This window comes from Mytilus galloprovincialis, chromosome 4 (assembly GCF_965363235.1).
Source record: "Mytilus galloprovincialis chromosome 4, xbMytGall1.hap1.1, whole genome shotgun sequence".
NCBI classification, from domain to species: domain Eukaryota; kingdom Metazoa; phylum Mollusca; class Bivalvia; order Mytilida; family Mytilidae; genus Mytilus; species Mytilus galloprovincialis.
In genome coordinates this window covers 8,014,190-8,037,504 of record NC_134841.1, presented here as the reverse complement: position 1 = coordinate 8,037,504, position 23,315 = coordinate 8,014,190, and the positions used below count along the sequence as shown (strand labels likewise).

The window sequence follows — 23,315 nt, the reverse complement described above, 5'->3', positions numbered from 1 at the left end:
TATAAATTACATAAACAAACGACAACTACTGTACATCAGATTCCTGATTTAGGACAGGTGCAAACATTTGCAGCGGGATTAAACGTTATAATGGTACCAAACCTTCTCCCTTTTTCTGAAACAATAGCATAACATCACAACAAAGAAAAACACACGATAAAATATCAATTGGCAGGCTTAACTCAAATCAAAAAACGTAAATTAATATACTATGAACGAATAAATAAACAATAGACTAAATAAAAATGTCTACCAATTGATCTTGGAATAGTATTTCTAGTAGAAATATTATGTCCCAGATTTGATTAAACTGAAATTTAAAAAACACAATCATCCATTTGCATGATGTAGAAGTAATAAAGTGGATTCTCAAATTTAAAGAGTATGCAAATACAGTATTATCCGTTTACTTCACACTCTGCTATTTTGTGAAATAATTCATGGTTCAATAACTGACCCCATATATCTAGCTGAACTTTAAAAAAGGACACCACAGTTAAATCTTCATGCGTTGGCTTGCACATACAATAAGACAGGATCGTGCATTAATGATAGAACAGGAACGGATGCCAATTTCACAAACGGTATTTAGTGGTGTTTATGTTGCTCTTTGTTTTATGGTGCTTTGAGTACTGTAGTCCGTTCGTTGAGCCATGATACAGTAGGGTATTCAATTTTCGTTTTTGTCTCTTCAAACCTTTTTGTAATTTCTACCTTTTTTATCTGTATTTTATAATTATGATATATATTTATAGCAATCACATTTCACATGGAAGTATCACAGTAAAATATTTTTCGAAAGTCCGTTTTTCTTTGCTGTTAACTTTAATCATGATGTCATAAAATGTACAGGTGTATTTGTATTGTTTTCGATTTTTGTTGTTAAGAAGAAATATTTTACCAAAGTCAGATCTCACAGCAGCATAGGATGTTGCATTCAATTTGCAATAAAGTATACCCTAACTATCCATGATTAATATTTGTAAAGACAAAAAATAAAAACAAAACAGATTATACACAAGAACCGTTTAATTACTGATTTAACAAGGTCCTAAACCCGTCTAGGACATTCTGGAGAAGGACAAATCTCACTGTTTGGACACTTGCACCCTGGAACACATTCCCGTTGTGATCGAGATCGTTCTTGTCGTATACATGAATATAAAGAGAAAATGAGTGATAATATTGCCAATAATGCCACACAGAATAAGGCCACTGATGAGAGATCGTGCTCCTTAGTGTCAGCATCTTTTCCCTCTTTCCCTGGTTTACTCTGATCACTTTTAGTTGGTAGCTCAATGCGATATTTTTCTGAATCCGCCACCATCATGTCTTGATCTAAAATAATGACAGTATGAAGGTTATAAAAGTTATTTACTTAATATATTGATGAAGGAATTGCCAAAATCGAATTCTGCAAAACATTATAGCGGATATTTGAATTATATCATTCGAAAAACTAATTGACTTCAGCGTTTTTAATTTACAAAATAATGTAATAAATTTCTGTCCACATTTTTTTTTATATTCCTCAGATATCTCATTCTCAGTTTTAAATGGCATTCAGCATTACTTCTGTCAAAAAAAACTATCTACCCTTATTTTCTAAAGGAAGCAACACACACATTTTTCATGTTTGAACAATGAATAAACAAACCTTATTTCATCTAAAATTTACCTTGGTCTATAGATCTTTTACTTCTAAAAGTAAGACTACAGCTTGTCTGGAAAATAAATATCAACTTCTTAACCATGTATTTTAAAAATCGGTTTATATATACTAATGGTGAACTGCAAAGTTTTGATTCAAATGGAATTTAGATGAAGAATTGAAATGTAATCAGTGAAAACAAGTATACGAAGAATATCTCACAACCCTGTTGATTGGTGTATGTATCCTCTACAACTCTTTTAAAGATAAAATATAAGATTTACAGAGGAATTTAAAAAAAACACTTTTTTGTATGGATCAATCAAAAATGAAATATAATTGTGTCAGCTTTTAAATGACGTATTATTTTTATATGTATATGTTTAAAGTGACCTATAGGTCAAAAGGGCCAATCATGTCCAAAATGTACCCAGATGTCGATATTGTTGATATTGGCAATGATGACACGCTATCAAATTACTCTAAACTGATATGTTATTTGTTTTTGTTCAAAATCATAGCTTATAGATATATGAAGATGTGGTATGAGTGCCAATGAGACAACTCTCCATCCAAATAACAATTTATAAAAGTAAACATATGCTCCTTTAATTAGAAAATACGTATTTTTAGGAGATGATAAGTCTGATAAAAGTTACTCACCCAATCACAGGTATTATTACATGTGGTACTCGCCCCATCACAGGTATTATTACATGTGGTACTCACCCCATCACAGGTATTATTACATGTGGTACTCACCCCATCACAGGTATTATTACATGTGGTACTCACCCCATCACAGATATTATTACATGTGGTACTCATCCCCATCACAGGTATTATTACATGTGGTACTCAACCCCATCACAGGTATTATTACATGTGGTACTCACCCCATCACAGGTATTATTACATGTTGTAAATGAACAGCTGTACTTCACAGCAGTATCGTCGGAGTCAGTTTCAATAAGCTTGAACACTTTAAAGTATGGACTTCTAGCTGTTGTTCCAGAAACTGTAAAACCTGCCGATTTCTTAAATACAATGCCATCCCCACACCTATAGAAACAAATATTTCATGCATTTCTTATCAATATATAATAGTTTTCAGTCAATACCGCCCCTTCCCCCACCTGATTTCAATACTATTGTTTCGTAAAGTTTTGAAAATAATAAACAAAGGCAAATGAAATTAGAGGCTGTTTCAAGAGACAAAATTATCGTAAATTTAGACGAAAATTAAAAAAAACGAACTACAGTCAATAGATCCAATTTGGCTGGATCGGAAATTTGTTTACAAACAAAAAACTGTAAGGGCCTTTACAGTTACAGAAGAATTAGAACATGAACTTGATGTATTTCTCAATATCCTTTTATTATTATATGCAGATGATACCGTTTTGATGTCTGAAACACCACAAGATCTTCAAATACAGTTAGATTTTTTTAATAAATACTGTAACTACTGGAAATTAAAAGTAAATGTATCCAAAACCAAAATATTATGTTTTTCATATGGAAGATTACCGGACAATTTACACTTTGTTTTAGATGAACAAGAAATAGAAATCGTTCAAGAGTTTAGTTATTTGGGTATCTTATTGACAAAAACGGGAAATTATAAAAAGGCGATTAAATCACAAGTTGAAAAAGGGACAAAAGCGATGCATGAGATACTAATAAGGGGGAAATTTCATAGCCTATCAGTTTCTTGTCAGTTAGATCTTTTTGATAGAGTAGTAAAACCTGTTCTTTTATATGGATCAGAAATATGGGGATTCAGCAACTGTGATATTATCGAAAAGGTTCATCTAAAATTTTGTAAGTTGCTCCTAAATCTGAAATCTTCCACTCCCAACTGTATGATATATAGGGTGAGCTAGGACGTTTTCCACTTGCTATTGATGTCAAATTAAGGATGATATCCTACTGGTCTAAATTAATTATGGGAAAGCAGTCAAAGTATTCTTGTATTATTTATAAGCTACTGTACCACTTGTATTGTACTAAAAACATAGATTGTAAATGGTTTATACGTGTTAAAAATATTATTAGATGAATGTGGATTTTCTTATATCTGGAACACACAGCTCTTTTTAAATGATGTATGGTTGAAATATAATATCAAAGTAAGATTGTGTGATCAATTCAAACAAACATGGAACGAGACTATTCAAAACTGTTCCAAAGCCTTGAATTATCGTAATTTTAAGAATTTATTGTGTTTTGAAGAATATTTTAATATTCTAGACGAATTTTCTTTTTTTACATTATGTAAATTTAGAATATGTAACCATAAACTTCCAGTCGAACTTGAAAGATGGTACAATATAGAAAGGGAAAAAAGAAAGTGTAATTTATGTAAGCTAGATATTGGAGATGAATTTCATTACATTATTACAGTGACTTGACTGTTAGTGTTGCTATTCACCAATTGCAACTCATTCAAAATTTTGACCCAATTGCAATTTGTTTTATTAAATCAAATTGTTCAACTGGTCAAAAATTTGAACAAACTGTTCAGCCAAAATGTGAAAGTGCAAAGTGATAAAATAAATCATACTTACAATCCTATATGTCTGTCACTCCACTGTATTGATGTAATTCCTAAATCAGTCTATCAATCTGTATAGGTATATTACAGCCATTACCATACTAAAGGTGAACTGTTTTATTTTGAATTGCTATAAAAATGTCAAAACTAAGCTTTTATAGAGTTTTTCTTTCGAAAAGTATTCTATATTTAAAAGAATCACACATTGTGAATAAAAACATTTCATATTCAGTAAAATATTTGAAATTGCAATATGTTTGTAGGAAGGGGAGATAATCGCTTTTTTGGTTTTAAAAAGTCTTTATTCAAAAGAATAGTATTTTAGGTTATCTCCCCAAGGAAGCATATTGTTATTTCATACATATTTTACTGAATATGAAATGTTTTTATTCACATAATGTGTGATTCGTATAAATATAGAATACTTTTCGAAAGAAAAACTCTATAAAAGCTTAGTTTTGACATTTTTATAGCAATTCAAAATAAGACAGTTCACCTTTAGTATGGTAATGGCTGTAATATAACTATACAGATTGATAGACTGATTTAGGAATTACATCAATACAGTGGAGTTACAGACTTATAGGATTGTAAGTATGATTTATTTTATCACTTTGCACTTTCACATTTTGGCTGAACAGTTTGTTCAAAATTTTGACCAGTTGAACAATTTGATTTAATAAAACAAATTGCAATTGGGTCAAAATTTTGAATGAGTTGCAATTGGTGAATAGCAACACTAACAGACAAGTCACTGTAATTGTTCACATTTTAGAGAAGAGAGAAGTAAATTTATAAATCGAAATTTTAGTATACAAGTCCAAATATTATATTATTTACTGAAATTATGTCGTCTACAAATAGGACAGATCTCATTAATTTATGCAAGTTTATACGAATTATAAACAAGCGAGTGTGTCCTCCTGAATAAATTCTTTTTGTCTTTGTTGTTGTTGTATATATTGTATATTTATGTTTTTGTAGTTAATATATTGTATTATACATGCATGTCATCTCTGTACCTATGTATTTGGTGATGAGAATAAAGATATATATATATGAGAGATATATTTCGAATGTTCTCTAACATAAGCAGGAATAATCTTCCAATTACAAAACTGGTTCATAAAAAATCACTTACCCTGCATTTAATATCTTGTATGATTTTGAACTATCGCTGTTTTTTGCATAACAGTCGTAAGGTGTTAATCCCTGTTCACTACCTACAAGTGGATAAAAAGGGGTTTATATCCCATTGTAATTTTGCTGTTCACAACCTTGACGTAGTAGTAATTTACAAAATATATTAATAATTAGAAAATAAAGAGCATGCACTTTTAAATTAACAAGAATTAGCCCATAGTAAACAGATGCTCCACTCACAATTTCAAATTGATTGGTCAATCAATTTCATAAAAAAACACTCTTGACCAAAAATATTAACTTAAAGCCGATAGCGGACGGACGAACAGACTTAAAAAACATAACCCTGTCGCATTTTTGCGCCTGTCCCAAAACAGAAGCCTCTGGCCTTTGTTAGTCGTATGATTCTTAATTTTAGTTTCTTTTCTATATTTGGGAGTTTAGTTTGATGTCCATTTTCACTGAACCAGTATAGATTTTGTTTAGGGGTCAGCTGAAGCACGCCTCCTGATGCGAGTTTTTCTCGCTGCATTGGAGACCCATTGGTAGCCTTCGGCTGCTATTTGCTCTGTGATCGGATTGATGTCTCCGACACATTCCTCATTTCCATTCTCAATTTTTTTTAATGCACCTATAGGTGGGGCATCAAAATGGAGACAACCAAACACAGACATGACGAATCAATCAGTTTCCTTATTTGTATTACATTGCTCAACTTACCACCACTAATTGACAACTCCAAGTAAATTTTCTTTCCCATAGATACTTTAGTTGCATTTATATCTTGTCCCAAAACATTTTTTAGTTTCAAGGTTGAGCTACCAACATATTCATCACCAAGTGTATGCACTAATCCATCAGTTAACACAATTCGACTAGAAGAAAAATGAATTACATAAAAGTTTAGATGGAAGGATGCTATGTAGTCAGACATAGATATAAAACAACCGGTATACATGTTATATGCAAGTTTATTTAAAAGAAAGGACTTGTCATTATTGAAAGCGAAACAAATTTTGATTAACTGTCTGACAGATTCGATCGTAAAAATATCATTCTTATACAGTTTAAAAAGATGAACATATATTTTTAATCTAGAAATGAAATTAAATGGACCTAGAAGATTCCAATTTCTGTGTATATATGTCTCTGGTTTGGCTATCTATTGATACCAAAATTTATGTTTAAATCGCTTATCAGTATGGGCATCATTTGTTTTCGGGTGGTCAACTCGATAGTTAATTAGATGGAGTCGAACTGAACTACACACGAAACGAAGCTTCATATTATCGAGCTTATGTCCTGTTTATTTTATTTTAGACTTCTAATAATTTGGGAAAATGTTTTACATGGTTATAAAACAAATGAGAATAAGAGTCAAATCGGTGAACATGAATTTGACTAGTGCCCCTTTAAAAATATTAACATGATTAAGTCAAGCAGAAGACATCCAAAATTAAATCATAGAAATAACTGTCAAAACCTTGTATAACTCTTTACGTCAGAATTAATAAAACAGTTTTGAATATTGAAAAGGATACATCTTAAGTTTATCCATGCAGTTTTACGTATCAAAATGTATTGCAATAGGTAACAAACATTTCTCGTCTATTGCATGTTAAACCTTAATTGGACAATCATTTGATATTCTTAGGGGTTGGTAGGATTTTTATTTTTAGATTTTAAGGACAAAGTATTCCACTGATGTTAAGTACAGTTTAGCAAATCATTCATGCGAGGATTTGTTTAAAACTTCAGTTTTCCGTATTGTCCTGCATTTAGTTGTGAAGAATTTCATTTCCATCTCAAACGGTCATGGGCACTGACTGTTCATTTCCAAAATCCTTGCCCCTATAAAATCAAATGGTTAATATCTTACTTGTCATCAATCTTTTTGCTTGCTAGATCCATTGAAGCCGCTCCGTTGGTAGTACATGTTATAGTGTAGGTTTCGTAATCTTCCATCAATGTGGCGTTCCCAAATCCCCAGAATACTTCTATCTCAACCACATAAAGTTCAGAGTCAGAGGGATGCTGTTATGACAAAATTCAATTTTTTGTTATTTTTTGTGTAGATAAAATTGACTTTTGTGACACAAAATTACAAAAATGAATTTTGTGTTTATTTTGTGAAGACAAAATTGACTTTAGTGACACAAAATTGACTTCTGTCACAAAAGTCAATTTTGTGTTAAATTTTCACTGTAACTAAACAATTTTGTCTACACAAAAAATTTTAATTACAAAATCACAGGATGCTTATTTAATCAACATGTTAATTGCGTACACATTCAATTTCGTCTCACAAAATTGACTTTTGTGGTTTAATTTCCATATCAGGTAAAAAAGTCAATTTTGTATGCAAATAAGTTTATATTTACATACATGACAAAAATGAGTTTTGTCTACAAAAATATATTTGTCATTACAACATTGAAGTTCTCATAAAACAAGCCTGTATCACATATTTTTGTAAGACAAAAATGATTTTGTTACGCCCCGCACAACGGCCATAATTAGGTATGTACATGTACTGGTAAATGCCTCCGATATCCGAAGAGCTCCTCGAAAGTAGAGAGGGTACAGTGGCATCCAGGTACACTCCCTATTGGGATTAATGGGACTAACGTACATTTAAACGACAATTATTTTTACAAGGACAATAAATCCCCACCCAACACAAAGGGAGTGCTAGGCCGACATCGGGAAGTCTGTTATTATGGTGGAGGAAGCCGAAGTACTCTGAGAGAACCACCGGGCCACTCGGTGGAAACAGACAAACCAGAGAGATATTAGAAGATTGATCTCCAGGTCAAAGTAGGGGACAACTAAATTGACCAACCGAGGCCCCCAAAGTACCCATTCTAGTTTAAACTCCGGTCTGGGTACCAGAGATGTGTGTGAGAGGTTGAAAATCACCCTTTTGATGTACTGATATTTTTAGCACCCCGAGTGAGAATCGAACTCGGGACCTTCAGCACTGTAGCCATCGGTCTTAGCCACTAGACCATGAACTCGCATTCAATTAGGACAGCCAACTTTTTTACGACAATGTATTCTGAAGAGTCTCTGAAATTTATGTTTGAATAGAATGCACAGCTACATGAATAATGTCAATAAGTCGTAATTTAAACCCAAACAACAAATTGGAACAGTTGTTTGGTGTTAAACAATAATATTTAGTACCTAAATGTATGCTTTAAATTCGGGTAACACCATTGACCCGATTCTATCAAAGGATGACCTAAAATTGTTAAAATTGAAGGAACTCTTTATTTTTCCCATTCACGGCTGGTAATCTACACACGCAGAACATTTGGTTCTGCAATGAAAACCGTGAGAGGATTTTCCGGTTGTGCTTGAGTGTAGTAATTGTCACCGCTTGAAAAGGTACGTACATTTCTAAATCTCAATTTTCTTTTCAACTGATCAAAATATTGAAAATCAGAGAATGCTATGCTGTGGTGAATACTTTAACGAAGAGATACATGTATCATTTACTGTTGTACGTAGAGTTGAACTCCTACAAAATCAGTTGCCCCACGAGAAATTGCCTTAAAAAGTTACATTTCAATTTTGAAATGGTTCTAAATTGAAATGGTTCTATTTACAGACCTACAAGTTCAAATTAAGTTTTTTTTTCGGGCAATGGGTATGAATGTTGTTTTTGGCGGCGTGTACGCTGTCCGGTGTTGATAGACGTCTTAATAATTCCAAAAAATACATTTTTCATTAAGTCATGCTTGAGGGGATCGGTTCTGATTGAGGACATCGTGAATGCGTGAGGGGAAGTACAAACATTTTTTTTAATCTTTGGCTTTGTGACTTTTGTTGACTCAATAAATGCGATCAATTAAAAGCACAGATTTATCCTTATACTTTAATAGATAAAAACTGATCACTGATTCAATGAATCAAACTATTAATTGTTTGTTCAATTTCAAAAAATGCCATTGTTCAAAGGAAAAAGGAAAAGAGGACTGAAATTGAATCTCTACAAAAAGCCATGGAGATACAAGTTATCCCCGCCCTCGAAGCGAACTAAACCCTCTGGGAGTAGTCCTGTCGTCAAATATACGTCACAGAGATCACCACATATATTTAAGAAAAGTATATCGCCGATCAAAACTTCAACACCTATATATATTAGACGTAATCTGTTCACATAAAATCACGAAATTTTCGAAACAAAAATGGCAGATCAACAGAATTTATTATTCACGAACATCGATGAAAGCCAAGATAATCTCGAGGAAGACCATAAGGAAAAGCATGTATTAGACAACGAAGAAGATATAGAAGAAGACATAGAAGACGACCACGTAGTAGACCACGATAAAGACCACATGGAAGACCTTGAGGAAAAATATAAAGTTTTTCAAAGTGCTTTAGATAAACTCTCAGACGTAGGGAAAAGGGAAAGATTTTTGATTTTTTTTCATTAGTACAGAGTGGACGTTTTCCTTTTAAACATCATTGCATTCGACCTGTTTTTGGACATTGTTGAGTAGTTTGGAAAGGACGAATCCAGACGAATAAGATACTCACCAACATCTTTGCAGTATTTTTGGTTATCATTGACAACATTTTTTCTTTTTATTCTTCGTGAAACATATTATTAAACCTAGGTTCCCACAATTTATTTCATAATTCAATCTCATAATTTTTTCTAAGCACTGTTTTTTTCATGAACAATGTAGCCTTATTTAGGTAAGTTTCAACGGCTCATAACTTGAATATAAAAATATGATTTGTACTTCCACTCACGCATTCACGATGTCCTCAATCAGAACCGATCCCCTCACGCACGACTTAATGAAAAAATGTAGTTTTTAGAATTATTCAGACGTTTATCAACACCGGACAGCGTACACGCCGCCAAAAACAACATTCATCCCTTTGCCCTTAAAAAAAACTAAATTTGAACTTGTAGGTCTGTAAATAAAACCATTTCAAAATTGAAATGTAACTTTTTAAGGCAATTTCTCGTGGGGCAACTGATTTTGTAGGAGTTCAACTCTACGTACAACAGTAAATGATACATGTACCTCTTCGTTAAAGTATTCACCACAGCATAGCATTCTCTGATTTTCAATATTTTGATCAGTTGAATAAAAAAATTGAGATTTAGAAATGTACATACCTTTTGAAGCGGTGAAAATTACTCCACTCAAGCACAACCGGAAAATCCTCTCACGGTTTTCATTGCAGAACCAAATGTTCTGCGTGTGTAGATTACCAGCCGTGTCATTGCATATTTCTGAATATCATTGCTACCATACTATAGAATAGCGGACACATTTAAATGATTTAAACAATGACATCATTTTTCAAAATATTACCTTGTCGAAATTTGCACTTTTTTTTTATAATGACCCATATAAGAAAATATCGTTGATTAAACTGAATATCCGGATAGCATACCGCTTTTAGGGGCGATCTAAATCTTTTTAGCGGCAAGTCTAGCTCTAATATTTCAAGTTACGTTTAGATGATCTTAGATTAGTAGCGGCAACGATGTTGAGCACTCCCGTATGCATTCCAATGCCGATCTTGGTTAATTGATTTAAACAATCGAAAATTGTTCATGCAATTGAAATTTTTACAACTATATAATTACATTAGATGTATGTTTCATTACAACTAGAACACACCCGTGATATCACGGGTCCGTGACTGAATTAAAGTATATAACTATGCGCAAGCCTCAATTTAGTATTAGTATTGTCATCTGATAAAGTCATGCCGATTATAAGATACAGTTTTTCTCTGCTTTCAAGTCTTTCCGTTTGAACCCGTCGAACTGAAACAATAATAATTATTTGGAAAACAAAAGGTGCTGGAATGGAGTATTTTTTAATCTACAGCATTGTCCTATATAAGTTATAAATAAAGTTGAATTCTTTGCTTCGCTGTTTTACGGGGGGGGGGGGGGGGGGGGTTACGTCATGCCCACTAACAAATTGAAAACAGTACCTATACGTCTTATTTTTAGTCCAGATTTTTAGTATTCGTATTGTTATCTTAGAAAGTCAAGACTTACTGATTAAAATACTACAATAGGTAACAATTTGACAATTTAGTAGTGTCAACCCTGTGGTTATGACCCGTGTATATAGCATATTAATCCTGAATACAACGTTTGGTGGTGCGCCTGTCAGATGCCGGACGTACAGATAAGGTAATAGGTAACAGGTGAATATACTATTGGTATCGGTAGCGGATTCGACCCGGAACTTCTTAATTATTGGCAATATTAATTACGTGGAAAACAAAAGGACCTGGAGTGGTGTAATTTTTAATCTACACCTTTGTACTATATTAGTTATATATAAAGTTGAATTCTGTGATTCGTCGTTTTTACGTGATGACGGCTGACAAATTGGACCTCGTAATTTTAGTATTATAGATACGTTATTCTGATTGGCTAACTGCACATCATGTATTATTCCTTAAGCAGTTGTATCACTCAATGAAACTTCTCATTCATGATGACACGAGGTCCCACAATAAAGTGCACAGGTAAATAAAATAAAAACTTGATAAAAGGCGTGTTTTCATGATCCTATAGGTAAAAATGTAATTATAAGTATTGAATGCTTTTTTTTTGTAACTTTATAGGGTTGTAAAAGCGTTGACCGTGCGCACATTTTAAGTATGAAGCGCTTCCGCGCTTCATACAAAATGTACTTCGGTCAACGCTTTTACACCCCAATAAATTTACAAAAAAGAGCATTCAATTCTTAAAATATAATCTTATTACAAAAAGATATTGTATTAGAAATCCATCATTTTGATCGATTGGCATGCAGAAAACAAACCATCCAAAATTGACGAAACATCAATAACTGCACGAGCTTTTCATGGCAACGTTAGAACAGTTTCAAGGATGTGTGAAATAAAAAAAGACATCTGATTATAGCCACTGTTTGTGACAGGATTTTGCGAGGGAATTTGATGTATGCTATACCGGCTTTACTTAAACCACTTTTAGACAGTGGCGGATCCAGAATTTTGCATAAGGTCATAAAGGCGGGGGGCGATTACTGACATAAGGGGGAGGCGCTCCAGTCATGCATCACTGATTCCCAATATAATCAACCAATTTTTTTTCCCACGAAAGGGGGCACGGGCCCCCAGTCGCCGCCGCTGGATCTACCCATGTTAGACAATCAGACTTTTGAAGTTTCTGTAAAAGTTCGAAGTTTTTTTTACATTTGAAGTCCGAAGTTTTTATTGCTTAAATATGCAATGAGAGATCTAAAACCCTACCGATACCGACATAAAGCTGAGATTTTTGAACTTCTAACAAAAAGTTTGGGCGAAGAGCAAGTAGTGAGATAAAATTGTAGTTTAGAAAGTCTACCATGTTTTCCTTCCCAATTTCCTCTTACACTTATTTTGATATGGACTGATAATTGTTATTGAATCTTATACAATATTTAATATTTCTGAAAACAAGCATGGCCACTCAAAATCTGAAGTTGGAAATTATTCAACGGAGAGTATAAATCAATTAACATTTGTTGGTATGATTTGTCTCCAATTTGCTATACTTCAAACCATTCATCATTTTTTGTTTTTACATAAACGTGGTAAAAACAATGTTGTTAAACTCGAGGATTACAGATTAGAGAAAATGGGCAATTTAAATGAAGAATAAAAGAAACTGGCATAAAAACGACCGTTAAATGAATGGAGAATAAGCCTATGGACTACTGATGGACTGCAGATACCCTACGGACGGATGGTCATGGGTAACACCAATGCCCCTCCACTCAAATTACAAAAATGAAGAAACTGCACCCATATCTTGTATTTGTCATATTTTATCTGCTATTAAGTTCTGAATCAGAATGCCTGTAGAGTATAATATTTTGTGTATCTGAAAAACATGTTAAATTGCATTTCTGTACAGTAATTTAATTGACCATCAATTGGACACTGGAAGAGTTCATGTATATATATTTTATCAAACATGCGAGTATATGCGTATGGTCTAAATACTCATAAGGTCTGGGACATTGATTTTCTAGTTTCTCATTTCACTTATAATGTCAACAATGAGAATTGATATATATCACAATCTTCACAAGAAATCTCATTAAACCAAAAAAGTCTTTAAGGGACACTATCTAAAATTCTATTGAATAAACTCATCATAGATACCAACATGTTGATTCTAGGTACAAGAGAGAAACTCACTTTAGAAAGTAGCATTTCAATGATTGATGCTAAACCATTAAAAGCATTATAAACATTAACATTATTGCATTGAGTCTCGAAACTAATATCTATACAGCACACTTATGAAACTATCGCGGATGTTGTAACATAATATTTCAATCAACTTACGAAAAAGAAGCAATCTGTACCAAGGGTTGCAGAGGAATCATCGTCATAGTACAGGTTTGTCGTTACTGCAGTATTAGAGTCATTTATCTCCGCCATCTTTACTGTGAGTGGACTGCCGTTATTACTGCATGTCAGTTTTGCAAATGCATGCAAATCAGTCTTAACAGTGACGTTAGCCCCTGCTCCGTCTGATGAACCGTCTGCTTTAAGCTTTCCACAGCTGTGTGTTACTAAAACAGTAAAACTCCATCAATTATCGTTTGGATCATCAACCTGATCAAAGCGGCTATTAGAATATTCCTACAACTACTTAAGTTACAGATGGTCACGTTTTGTATTTGATTATAAAGATTAATTGTTGTTAAAATAATGATAAGTGTCCATCTACAAACAATTGCAGTGTGTAGTCAAAGAGTAAACAGAGAGAAAATATGAGTGGCAAATAAAGATAACAAGAAGAAAATATACAATACCATGTAAAAAAAAACAACCGACGAAAAGACCTAAAAGTCCATGAATCACATAAAACTAAAGATTGAGCATCACGAATACCACAAACAATCGTGGGAGGGGTGGGCAATTAATTCCTGCTCCGCACGTTTAACCAAATCTTGTGTCCGTTAATTTTTCGAAGGGAAGACTTAATTAACTGATCATTTGGACCCTTGGTCCAATAGCTTCTTTGTAAACAGCAACCATCTATGAAAGGAATCGAGATCGGAAACGCAATACATGGAGTATCGTCAAACTGGGAGACATGACCAAAACTCTATATATATATGCTAAACGTTGTTACGATATACCAGTTCCATTGCTACTAACCTTCGAACAAGTATTCGGGTAAACGTTGTCACGATAAACCAGTCTTACTGAAACTTACCTTCTAACAAGTATCCGGGTGGAATAGCATGGCAGTACACCTTAAATATAGAACATATATATATAAACTATAAATTTATTTGTTTGCTCTTCACTCATGTATATGAAATGGGAGCATTTATAAATGATCATAAATTTTGCAATTGGAACCCCGAATCTATGCATTTAAATGAATACATTAGTATTATTTTGAAACGTACATGTACATATTGTTAAAACCAATTACTCCCCCCTCCATTTTCCTGTCGTATGTATCTACATCAGAAGACCGTTGGTGTCGTATGTACAACCGGAGGAGTAGCCTCTTTGACTAGTAATAGCTTGCAAAAATCATTATGTACTTGACCACTAGGTGTTAACATGATATTTGGATCATTCAAGCACCTCATGTTCATTTATTGCTGGCTGTTCACTTAATATTCGTTGGAAAATATTTCAAGCAAATTCAGAATGGGAGCAAATTGAATTATAATAATTTCTCCAAAGTAGTCTACCAGTAAATGATAACTAGGAACATACACTTTGTTTTGCTGTACTCTCTAAACAAACATTCGAAAAAAGACAATATGACGGACATCAACAGTGCTCATTGCGATTCATCTATATATATAATCGTAAGTTTACGTTACGTTTACGTTACGTAAAGCGATCACCTTTGTGAAAATTATGGCCGTGTTTACACCAGACAAACCGATGCATCTAGAAAAATTTTAAGGTCTGGCTAGACCTAGATATATTATGAAAGTTATATGTAGTAGATATTTTAGAAAAGTCAACAATTGTTGACGCTGCTTATAAACATTGCCGCCACCTTAAAAGCAACACCTATGTCTCGCCTTCCGCTACTTTCGTCGTATGGGCCGAGATAGATATCGATATGGTATTCATCGTGTATTTATAGATTATCGTTGATCATCTCAACGAGATTGATTTTCTCGCTTGAGCCGGGACGGCGAAAACGAGAAAGGCAATCGAGTTGAGATGATCAATGATAATCTGTTTATCGCTATTTTACCTTTGACGACGTTGTCAATTTCATGATCAATTTCGTTAGCAACGCCACGTGCCTGCTTAGTTTCTAGCGACAATTTTCCATCTCAAGCAAGTAGCATGATATGATAATTATCACAAAAAAGATCAACCGGGAAAAATGCACGAAATAGCGATAAAAACACTTACCACAAACAGGCAGAAGATTACTACAGCAAAAGAATTCATAACGTTCTGGAAAAAAAAGAAATAAAAAAAAACAGTGATAGATTCAAGTTTGTATAAACTTGCATAATATTTGTCAACTGAATTGAAGTATGTTTATTTTTAAAAACGGCATAGTTAAACAGATTTAGTCTACAACATATTCTGGAGGGGTATTTGTGATAAGAATACGTCGAGACAAATTCAGAATTTCCTGTGTCGCTAAGTGAGGCATTTTCGCCTCGAGATTTGTTATTTTTTTTGCAAATAGCAGGCACTGTTTTATAATTGAACAAATTGATAGAAATGGTACTAGAAATGAAATGTTGACGTGTACTGAATTTTTGTAGAAACGGCTATTTTGTTGCACCGGCAATATAGTGAAATTGTTTTTTTTTTTTGCCGGTTCTTTGTATAGAGAGAAATTTAATAATTGGCAGTGGCTATTTTGCAGGCTCTGATTGAATTATCTTACTTCAAGCCGGCAAGATAGCCTATTTCTATAGAATATATTGGTGGCTACTTTATCAGTACTAGCAATATACTAGTGAAATTTTGATTTTGAAGCTACATGTATGCGATTGACTATAGGTTATAATTACTTGTGAAAAGTACTACTAAAATGTACACGGTCAACTGAAAGAATCAAATAACTTAAGCCACTGCCAAAAAAATACCCACATAATGAAATAGTACGGCGGCTTCCTTGAATTAGCCATTTTGCCAATTGTGCCATTTCAACTTCTACCTGCATGATAAAGCATGTGATAATGAATCTTTGTTTCGTTAACATAAAAACAGTAAAACTAAAGCCGTTTTGTCATGCAAATACCACAGGCGGGTGTCTTCCTCCTATTCCCACTTTTTAAAAATCACTATTCATTCTATTCCCACATGCAAAGTACAATAGATGTTTTGATAATTAATTTGTTTTTATAACAATCAAGGTTAATTAAAAATTCACACAAGATTTACCTGTATTTTTGAAAGAAAACATATTTCTTTAAGTATATTATTAAATTTTTTTTTTTTAAATCGCTTCATGTGTAAGATGCGTTTTCTTCATCAAAGGATTACCTTAGAATAAAGAATTAGTCTGATAAACAGAAGTAATGTAAGCTTGAATTTGTAAACCTAAAAAATTGTCCATCTGAACTCATAAATTGATGATAGATGATAAAAAAAACTTCCCATCTTGCAAGATTTCCATGTACAACAAATGCAAAACGAACCTAGTACCAGTTTTATAAACAAAATCGTTGATGAAATCAACATAGAGGGCATTTGGGAACTTAAAACTAAAGCAGGTGGTACATTCTTGCTAATAGTGACAACACAATTTGGTGTGTGATAATCTTCAGTACTCAAAATAATCTAATACATTAGATCATTATATTTTATAACGATAATTGGAAAGCTCAAAAAGATGAACCATAAGGGGAAAAACAATTAAATAATTTTTTCAAATGATACAATATAAAAAAGAAGATGTGGTATGATTGCCAATGAGACAACTATCCACAAAAGACCAAAATGACACAGACATTAACAACTATAGGTCACCGTACGGCCTTCAACAACGAACAAAGCCCATACCGCATAGTCAGCTATAAAAGGCCCCGACAAGACAATGTAAAACAATTCAAACGAGAAAACTAACGGCCTTATTTATGTAAAAAAATGAACGAAAAACAAATATGTAACACATATAAACAAACGACAACCACTGAATTACAGGCTCCTGACTTGGGACATGCACATACATAAATAATGTGGCGGGGTTAAACATGTAGCAAGACTGTTCTGTAGAAAAACCCTTTTGTTAATAGCATATAGTGTGCGAATCTTTTTCATATATATGAATTTATTTTATACCTTTAGGTCCTACCTGTGACTTGTCCTGTGTCCGAAATCCGTTTGGCTGTAATTGTCAACAACTTAAATACCCTGTTTTTACTGCACGTGTTTATTTGGCGGGAACGGATTTTTTTTCATTGCCCGAAATCATGGAAATTATTCACAATCGAGACCACCTGAAGTGTAGTTTGAACGGATCAGATCTGGCAAAAATACATTTTGGAATAACATAAACAATTAACCTGATCTTTAAACTTTTGAACATAGTCTAGACTTTGATTTGAAAATTTATTTTTCATTTTTTGATCTTTTTTGAATAAAACTCAGGTAGCCTAGTCAATTTTTTTTTAATACTTGCCAACAGAGAAGAACCATGAGTCCCATAAAATTGTCCTGATTTAAAAAAAAATTTAAATACGACTTGCACCAGACACTTGCTATCTTTCTGGTTTTCTTATACAATACGAAACATGTTCAACACGGTTACACGCCATTAATCCTACAGCCCATTAGTCCGACAGCCCATTTGTCCGACAACCCAATAGTCCGACAACCCATTGATCCGACAACCCATATTATTAAGTCAGACACTTATTTAGTCAGGTATCAGGGTAAAATGAAATTTGTCTGTCTGAATCATTATGTTTATGTAATAACCTTTTTAAGAAATAACTCCGTATATATTACATACGGCTAAAGTAGTTCGAATACTTTCTATAATATACTCAATTCGAAATCTGTATATAGACGGAATAGAAAAGAATATTTCATTTTCCAAATTACAGGGTCTATAAAGAGCAATAACAACCAGTGATGGTGCGAGCTACTGATGATATTACCCTCGCCCAAATATTTCGGTAAACAGGAAGTCGTTGAGTACTGAATCCGAAAACGTATCACACGATTTACTATAGCCGACTTCAATAAACCCTGAAACCAAATTCAGTCAGAAATCCTTGTAATGTAGTTCATGAAAAATATGCAACGAAAATACTTATGGGATGGACGGACGAACTGACGGACCGACTGACGGATGTACGGACGTACAGACAGAGGTAAAACAGTATCCCCCCTTTTTCGAAGCGATGGTATAATGATTGGGTCAACATTAAGACATTACAATACTAATATGATATAATTATCTTTATTTCACCATGAGCCTCAGTTACAAATGGAGCCAAAACAAAATAGAAAATAAAACTAACTCGTTGATTGATATCAAAAGCACAGTCAGTATCAAGACGTGTATTATACACAATTGAAAAGAACTAACAATAAAATCATCAGTTTTCCCATAATAGTAAAGTTTTCTTCTGTTGACATCGAAGATTTGTCATGTTTATCTAACTTTTTAAAGTTCTGCCAAATGCTAGAAATATGCTGAAAGAGTTCATCCCTCAAATTATTATGTAGTAAGCATTCGATTGAAAAATGACCTCTTCCTCAACTTTATGAGCTGTACAATACGATTTTTTGGAGTATCTGGCATTTTCAATTCCTAATGTAAAGGGTGAGCACCGATTCTTTATTAACATATGAACTACTTTTCTTAAAATCAATATGATATCTAAATATTTTTCTTCTTTAAAACAATCTTTAAATTAAAAGTGAGTGTCAAGTTTGCCTCAAAACACAAGATCCTAAGTTTTTACAATAAGATAATTTAACAAAGACACAAGCGGGACAAGAATGTCAAACATTGTCTTAGATTTTTGACTATAGTTGTTATTGGCTTTTATACTGCACTCGTTCTATTTGAGTAGTTAAGTGCGTTGACTGTATATTTCTATGACATATACAGTCACTGGCCCGATATCACTTTTCCTCATGAATATTTAAATAGAAGTTGCCGAAATGTTCATGTCCGTCATATTATTTTCGTAAGAGCACATATTTCGTCCTATTTGTCCTCCTATTTTGTAGGAAACCAAAAAATCAAAGTGAAAGAAGGTAGATCAAGACACCAACAAACAACGAACTAGAACAGCACAGACTGACAGGGGACACACAAACGATGAAATATAAAGACAAATAAAATACCCAGACACGTAAAACGATAGAGGGACGAGGGAAAGGACTGAGCAGTTGCAATAAGCGTGTGTATCAACTCTAATATACTAAGACAAATATTCCCCATGGAAAGAATAATTGGAATCAAAACGGACAACCACAAATATTAAAGAGAACGGAGTTGGTCTTTTTAGAGAAAATTAACCCATAAACACAAGACAGATGCTTTGCCGGATTAATGGGCTGTCGGAATAGTGGGCTGTCGGAATAATGGTTGTCGGACTAATGGGATGTCACCTTCAACACAACCGTGCTTATGTTTCCAGAAGTCACTTGTACAATGCTATGAATGCACGTGCGTGTCCAAAGTCAGGAGCCTATTATTCAGTGGTTGTTGATGTGTTACATATTTGTTTTTAGTTCATTTTTTGTACATATTAATATTAGGCCGTTATTTTTCTCGTTTGAATTGTTTTACATTTGTCATTTCGGTGCCTTTCTTGCTGACTATTCGGTATGGACTTTGCTCATTGTTGACGGTGACCTATAGTTGATAATTTTCTGTGTCATATGGTCTCTTGTGGAGAGTTGTCTCATTGGCAATCATACAACATCTTCTTTTTTATATTATACGAACACTATTTGTGGAAACATCTTTTGCAAACTATATGGTATGGTAACTCAAAACTGGAATACGACATCAGTTAACCACAATATTAATTGTCTGCTGTCATGAACAAGAAGCACCACTATAACAAATACAAGAATGAAAAAAAAGAAGAAAAAAAGTTTTGGCAAGATTGCGCAAAGAAAAGAAACTTATAAGTATTACAATATACGATTATGCGAGTTTTAGATTGGACTATCTTTACATGTTGAGGTATTTTCATTTGAATTTTGACATTTGCATAATACAATCAAAATTACATAAAGGCGAGATATATATCTCATTGACGATTTTTTTCCTTCATTTTTTTACCAAATAATTTTAAAGTGATTTGCAATGTTATCTTTCTAATATGTAGTATTTTGGGGACTTGTTCGTTTTTTGGGCCAAGTTTTCGACTTATAAGATTTGAATCTCATCTTTAGGGACGCAATCATGATTTGGTTAACCGTTACGGAATAGTCTGTGTCACTGATTGCCAAGGATTTGTTCCACTAGGAGACATCATCTCGTTTCTCGTTCCCTTTTCTTCCTCTGCAATAACCACAAATTTGACTTGTCATCGATAAACTCGCTAGAATTTACGGATATGCTAATCCTTCCGGATCACCTTGAATCAATTGACCAATTATGTATTTAATAAATGCATGAAAAAATTATAAACAATTTTACAGCCACTTAATCAGGTTTGTATGAGTGTTCTTGTGTTATTGCACCACTGTCCCAGGTTATAGGGGTGGTTTAGCGCCTCTTGTGTTATTGCACCACTGTCCCAGGTTAAAGGGGTGGTTTAGCGCCTCTTGTGTTATTGCACCGCTGTCCCAGGTTGTAGGGGTGGTTTAGCGCCTCTTGTGTTATTGCACCACTGTCCCAAGTTATAGGGTGGTTTAGCGCCATATAACCAATTCAACCCCGTCGCATTTTGTATGGGCATATCTCATCCAATTCACAAGCCTGCAGAAAGTAAAATACAAAAAAAAACGAAATACGAGGAAAATTGAAAACTGAATTCCCTAATCAAATGTCAAAATCAAACACATCAAACAACTCATATTTCTGACCGCTCATTGACACTCATATCATATTTTCTTATATCTATTGGTACAGACATTTTGAATTTCTGAAAAAATGGTGGCTTCTATCCGGTTTTATAGCTTCCCAAACCTCTCACTTGTATGGCAGTCGCATAAAATCACATTATATTGACAACAATAATATACAGACATAAAAGGTAAAAGTGTCTTCAAATAAATCACCATAAAAACAAATAATAATAATTATTTAGTTGTTGTCGTTTGTTGCTATATATAACTGACTCAGACGTACTTATTTATATTTATATATATATATATATATATTATTTGTTTTTCGTTCATTAGTTTGCATAAATTAAGCCGTTAGTTTTCTCGTTTGCGTTGGTTTTCTCTTTTAGTTGATGTGCTTACCTCGGTTTTAGTTAAAAATGTTACCGGATTTGTTTTCACTTAATCGATGTATGACTATTGAACAGCGGTATACTACTGTTGCCTTTATTTACCTTTGTCATTTCGGGGTCTTTTATATCTGACTATGCGGTAGAGCGCATTACGTTTGCGCTTTTGAGATTATTTTTTTTATGTTTGGGAGCAGCTTTTAATATCATTTGCGCGTATTTATTTTGCAAGTAAATTTTCAGTTGGGTTACATGAAATATTACAAACATAAGATATATAGAGCTTTTTGTCGACATACAGTCTGATTAAAATCAAACCTCTCACCTCTCACCTCTCCATAGGCGGATCCAGGGGGGCCTGCCCCCCCCCTTTCGTGGGAAAAATTTGGTTGATTATATAGGGAATCACTGAAGCATGACCAGAGCGGGCCCCCTCTTAGGTCAGTCAGTGGGCCCCCCCTTATGAAAAGTTCTGGATCCGCCATTGCTCTCCTGTTGAAATATATGATAAAGCGTATAAAACATGGCAAAATCCGTATCACATGCCGTATCACCATCGATCAATATCATCCCTTGGGCCTAAAAGCCCTCTGGCTGATATTGGTATCTCGGTAGATACGGCATATGATACGGATTTTGCCATGTATCATTCTCTATATATTGCATAAGCAAAAAAGCTCATATATACATAAAAGCAAACACAAACCAGTAAAGCACTAAACTACTAGTAGATTATAAGCACATGCACTAGTTCTAAAAGTTGTATGAAAAACATAAAAAATCAAAAGCTTTAAGATCTGCAGAAGCCACATCTGCATGAGTTGCCATTTCAGATCATACTTTTTAAACTGGCTCAGGTTCGACTGCGCACGTATCGCGTCAGGCAGCTCATTGGAGAGTGTAGGTACGTTCACCGTCTGCTGCTTTCTAAAAATGTAATGTACATTTTAAAAATTAATAATATCATAGAGATAAACTGGTTACTCTTTCGAGTACTATTCTAAAAGCTTCTATTGCCATCATACAAAGACGTCTTATTCTTAAAGAAGGAAAACCAGATTTAAAAAAAAGAGTTTCATAGATCACTACAAACATCTTCAAAGATGAACCTCAAGGCAAGTTCTTGTATTTTTCATTTTTTTAGTGTTACCCTCCCCACAAAAAGTCAAACCACCGGACAATAGTTGAAATTAGACATAATATATGAATGATAAATAGTTAACCTTCCCAATTTAGATAGATGTTTCCCAATTCTTTTTAGTACATTTAACTGCCTTGATGCTTTCTCTTCTTTTTTTTACAAATTTCAGAAATATGTATTTTAAACTTGAGTTGATAATCTATTGTCCTCAGTGTGACATGAAATTTCTTTCTCATCCAAATTGAAATAGATATCCCCTTTTTTTTAAAAGATTTATTGCCAATGGCAATAGCCTGAAATTATCCGGATTAGCTTTCATTTTGTTATTAGCAAACCAATCTATTAGAACAGTTACTGTACTTTCCTTTTCCAAAGATTCAACTAAACCGTTTAGATCTGGTCCTGAGTGTGACGGTTTTTGAAATGTCC

General features: G+C 33.6%; 1 protein-coding gene across 2 annotated transcripts; it reads right to left on the bottom strand.

Moving 5' to 3' along the window:
- Nucleotides 1–1,011: 1,011 nt before the first annotated feature.
- LOC143071275 (uncharacterized) lies at nt 1,012–17,751 on the bottom strand. Of its 2 annotated transcripts, none has more exons than XM_076245481.1 (10): nt 17,655–17,751; nt 15,765–15,809; nt 14,587–14,626; nt 13,707–13,936; nt 7,231–7,385; nt 6,072–6,226; nt 5,350–5,431; nt 2,548–2,713; nt 1,679–1,724; nt 1,012–1,338 (listed from the first exon to the last, which is right to left on the bottom strand). In XM_076245481.1, the coding sequence occupies exons 2-10, from the start codon at nt 15,801–15,803 to the stop codon at nt 1,052–1,054; spliced, it is 1,200 nt and encodes a 399-aa protein (XP_076101596.1). In that variant the 5' UTR covers nt 15,804–15,809; nt 17,655–17,751; the 3' UTR covers nt 1,012–1,051. The 2 variants fall into 2 exon arrangements, with proteins under 2 accessions (XP_076101596.1, XP_076101597.1); XM_076245482.1 differs by having other exon boundaries at nt 17,668–17,740.
- Nucleotides 17,752–23,315: the final 5,564 nt, after the last annotated feature.

What these genes read in the sequence shown, in the direction of transcription:
- LOC143071275 (XM_076245481.1), bottom strand. Translation starts at nt 15,803, where the DNA reads ATGAATTCTTTTGCTGTAGTAATCTTCTGCCTGTTTGTG. An exon ending in TACAAGATATTAAATGCAGG is followed by an intron (nt 2,714 to 5,349) that starts GTAAGTGATTTT and finishes TTGTTTCTATAG; the next exon opens with GTGTGGGGATGGCATTGTAT. An exon ending in TAAAAGATCTATAGACCAAG is followed by an intron (nt 1,339 to 1,678) that starts GTAAATTTTAGA and finishes TCATTATTTTAG; the next exon opens with ATCAAGACATGATGGTGGCG.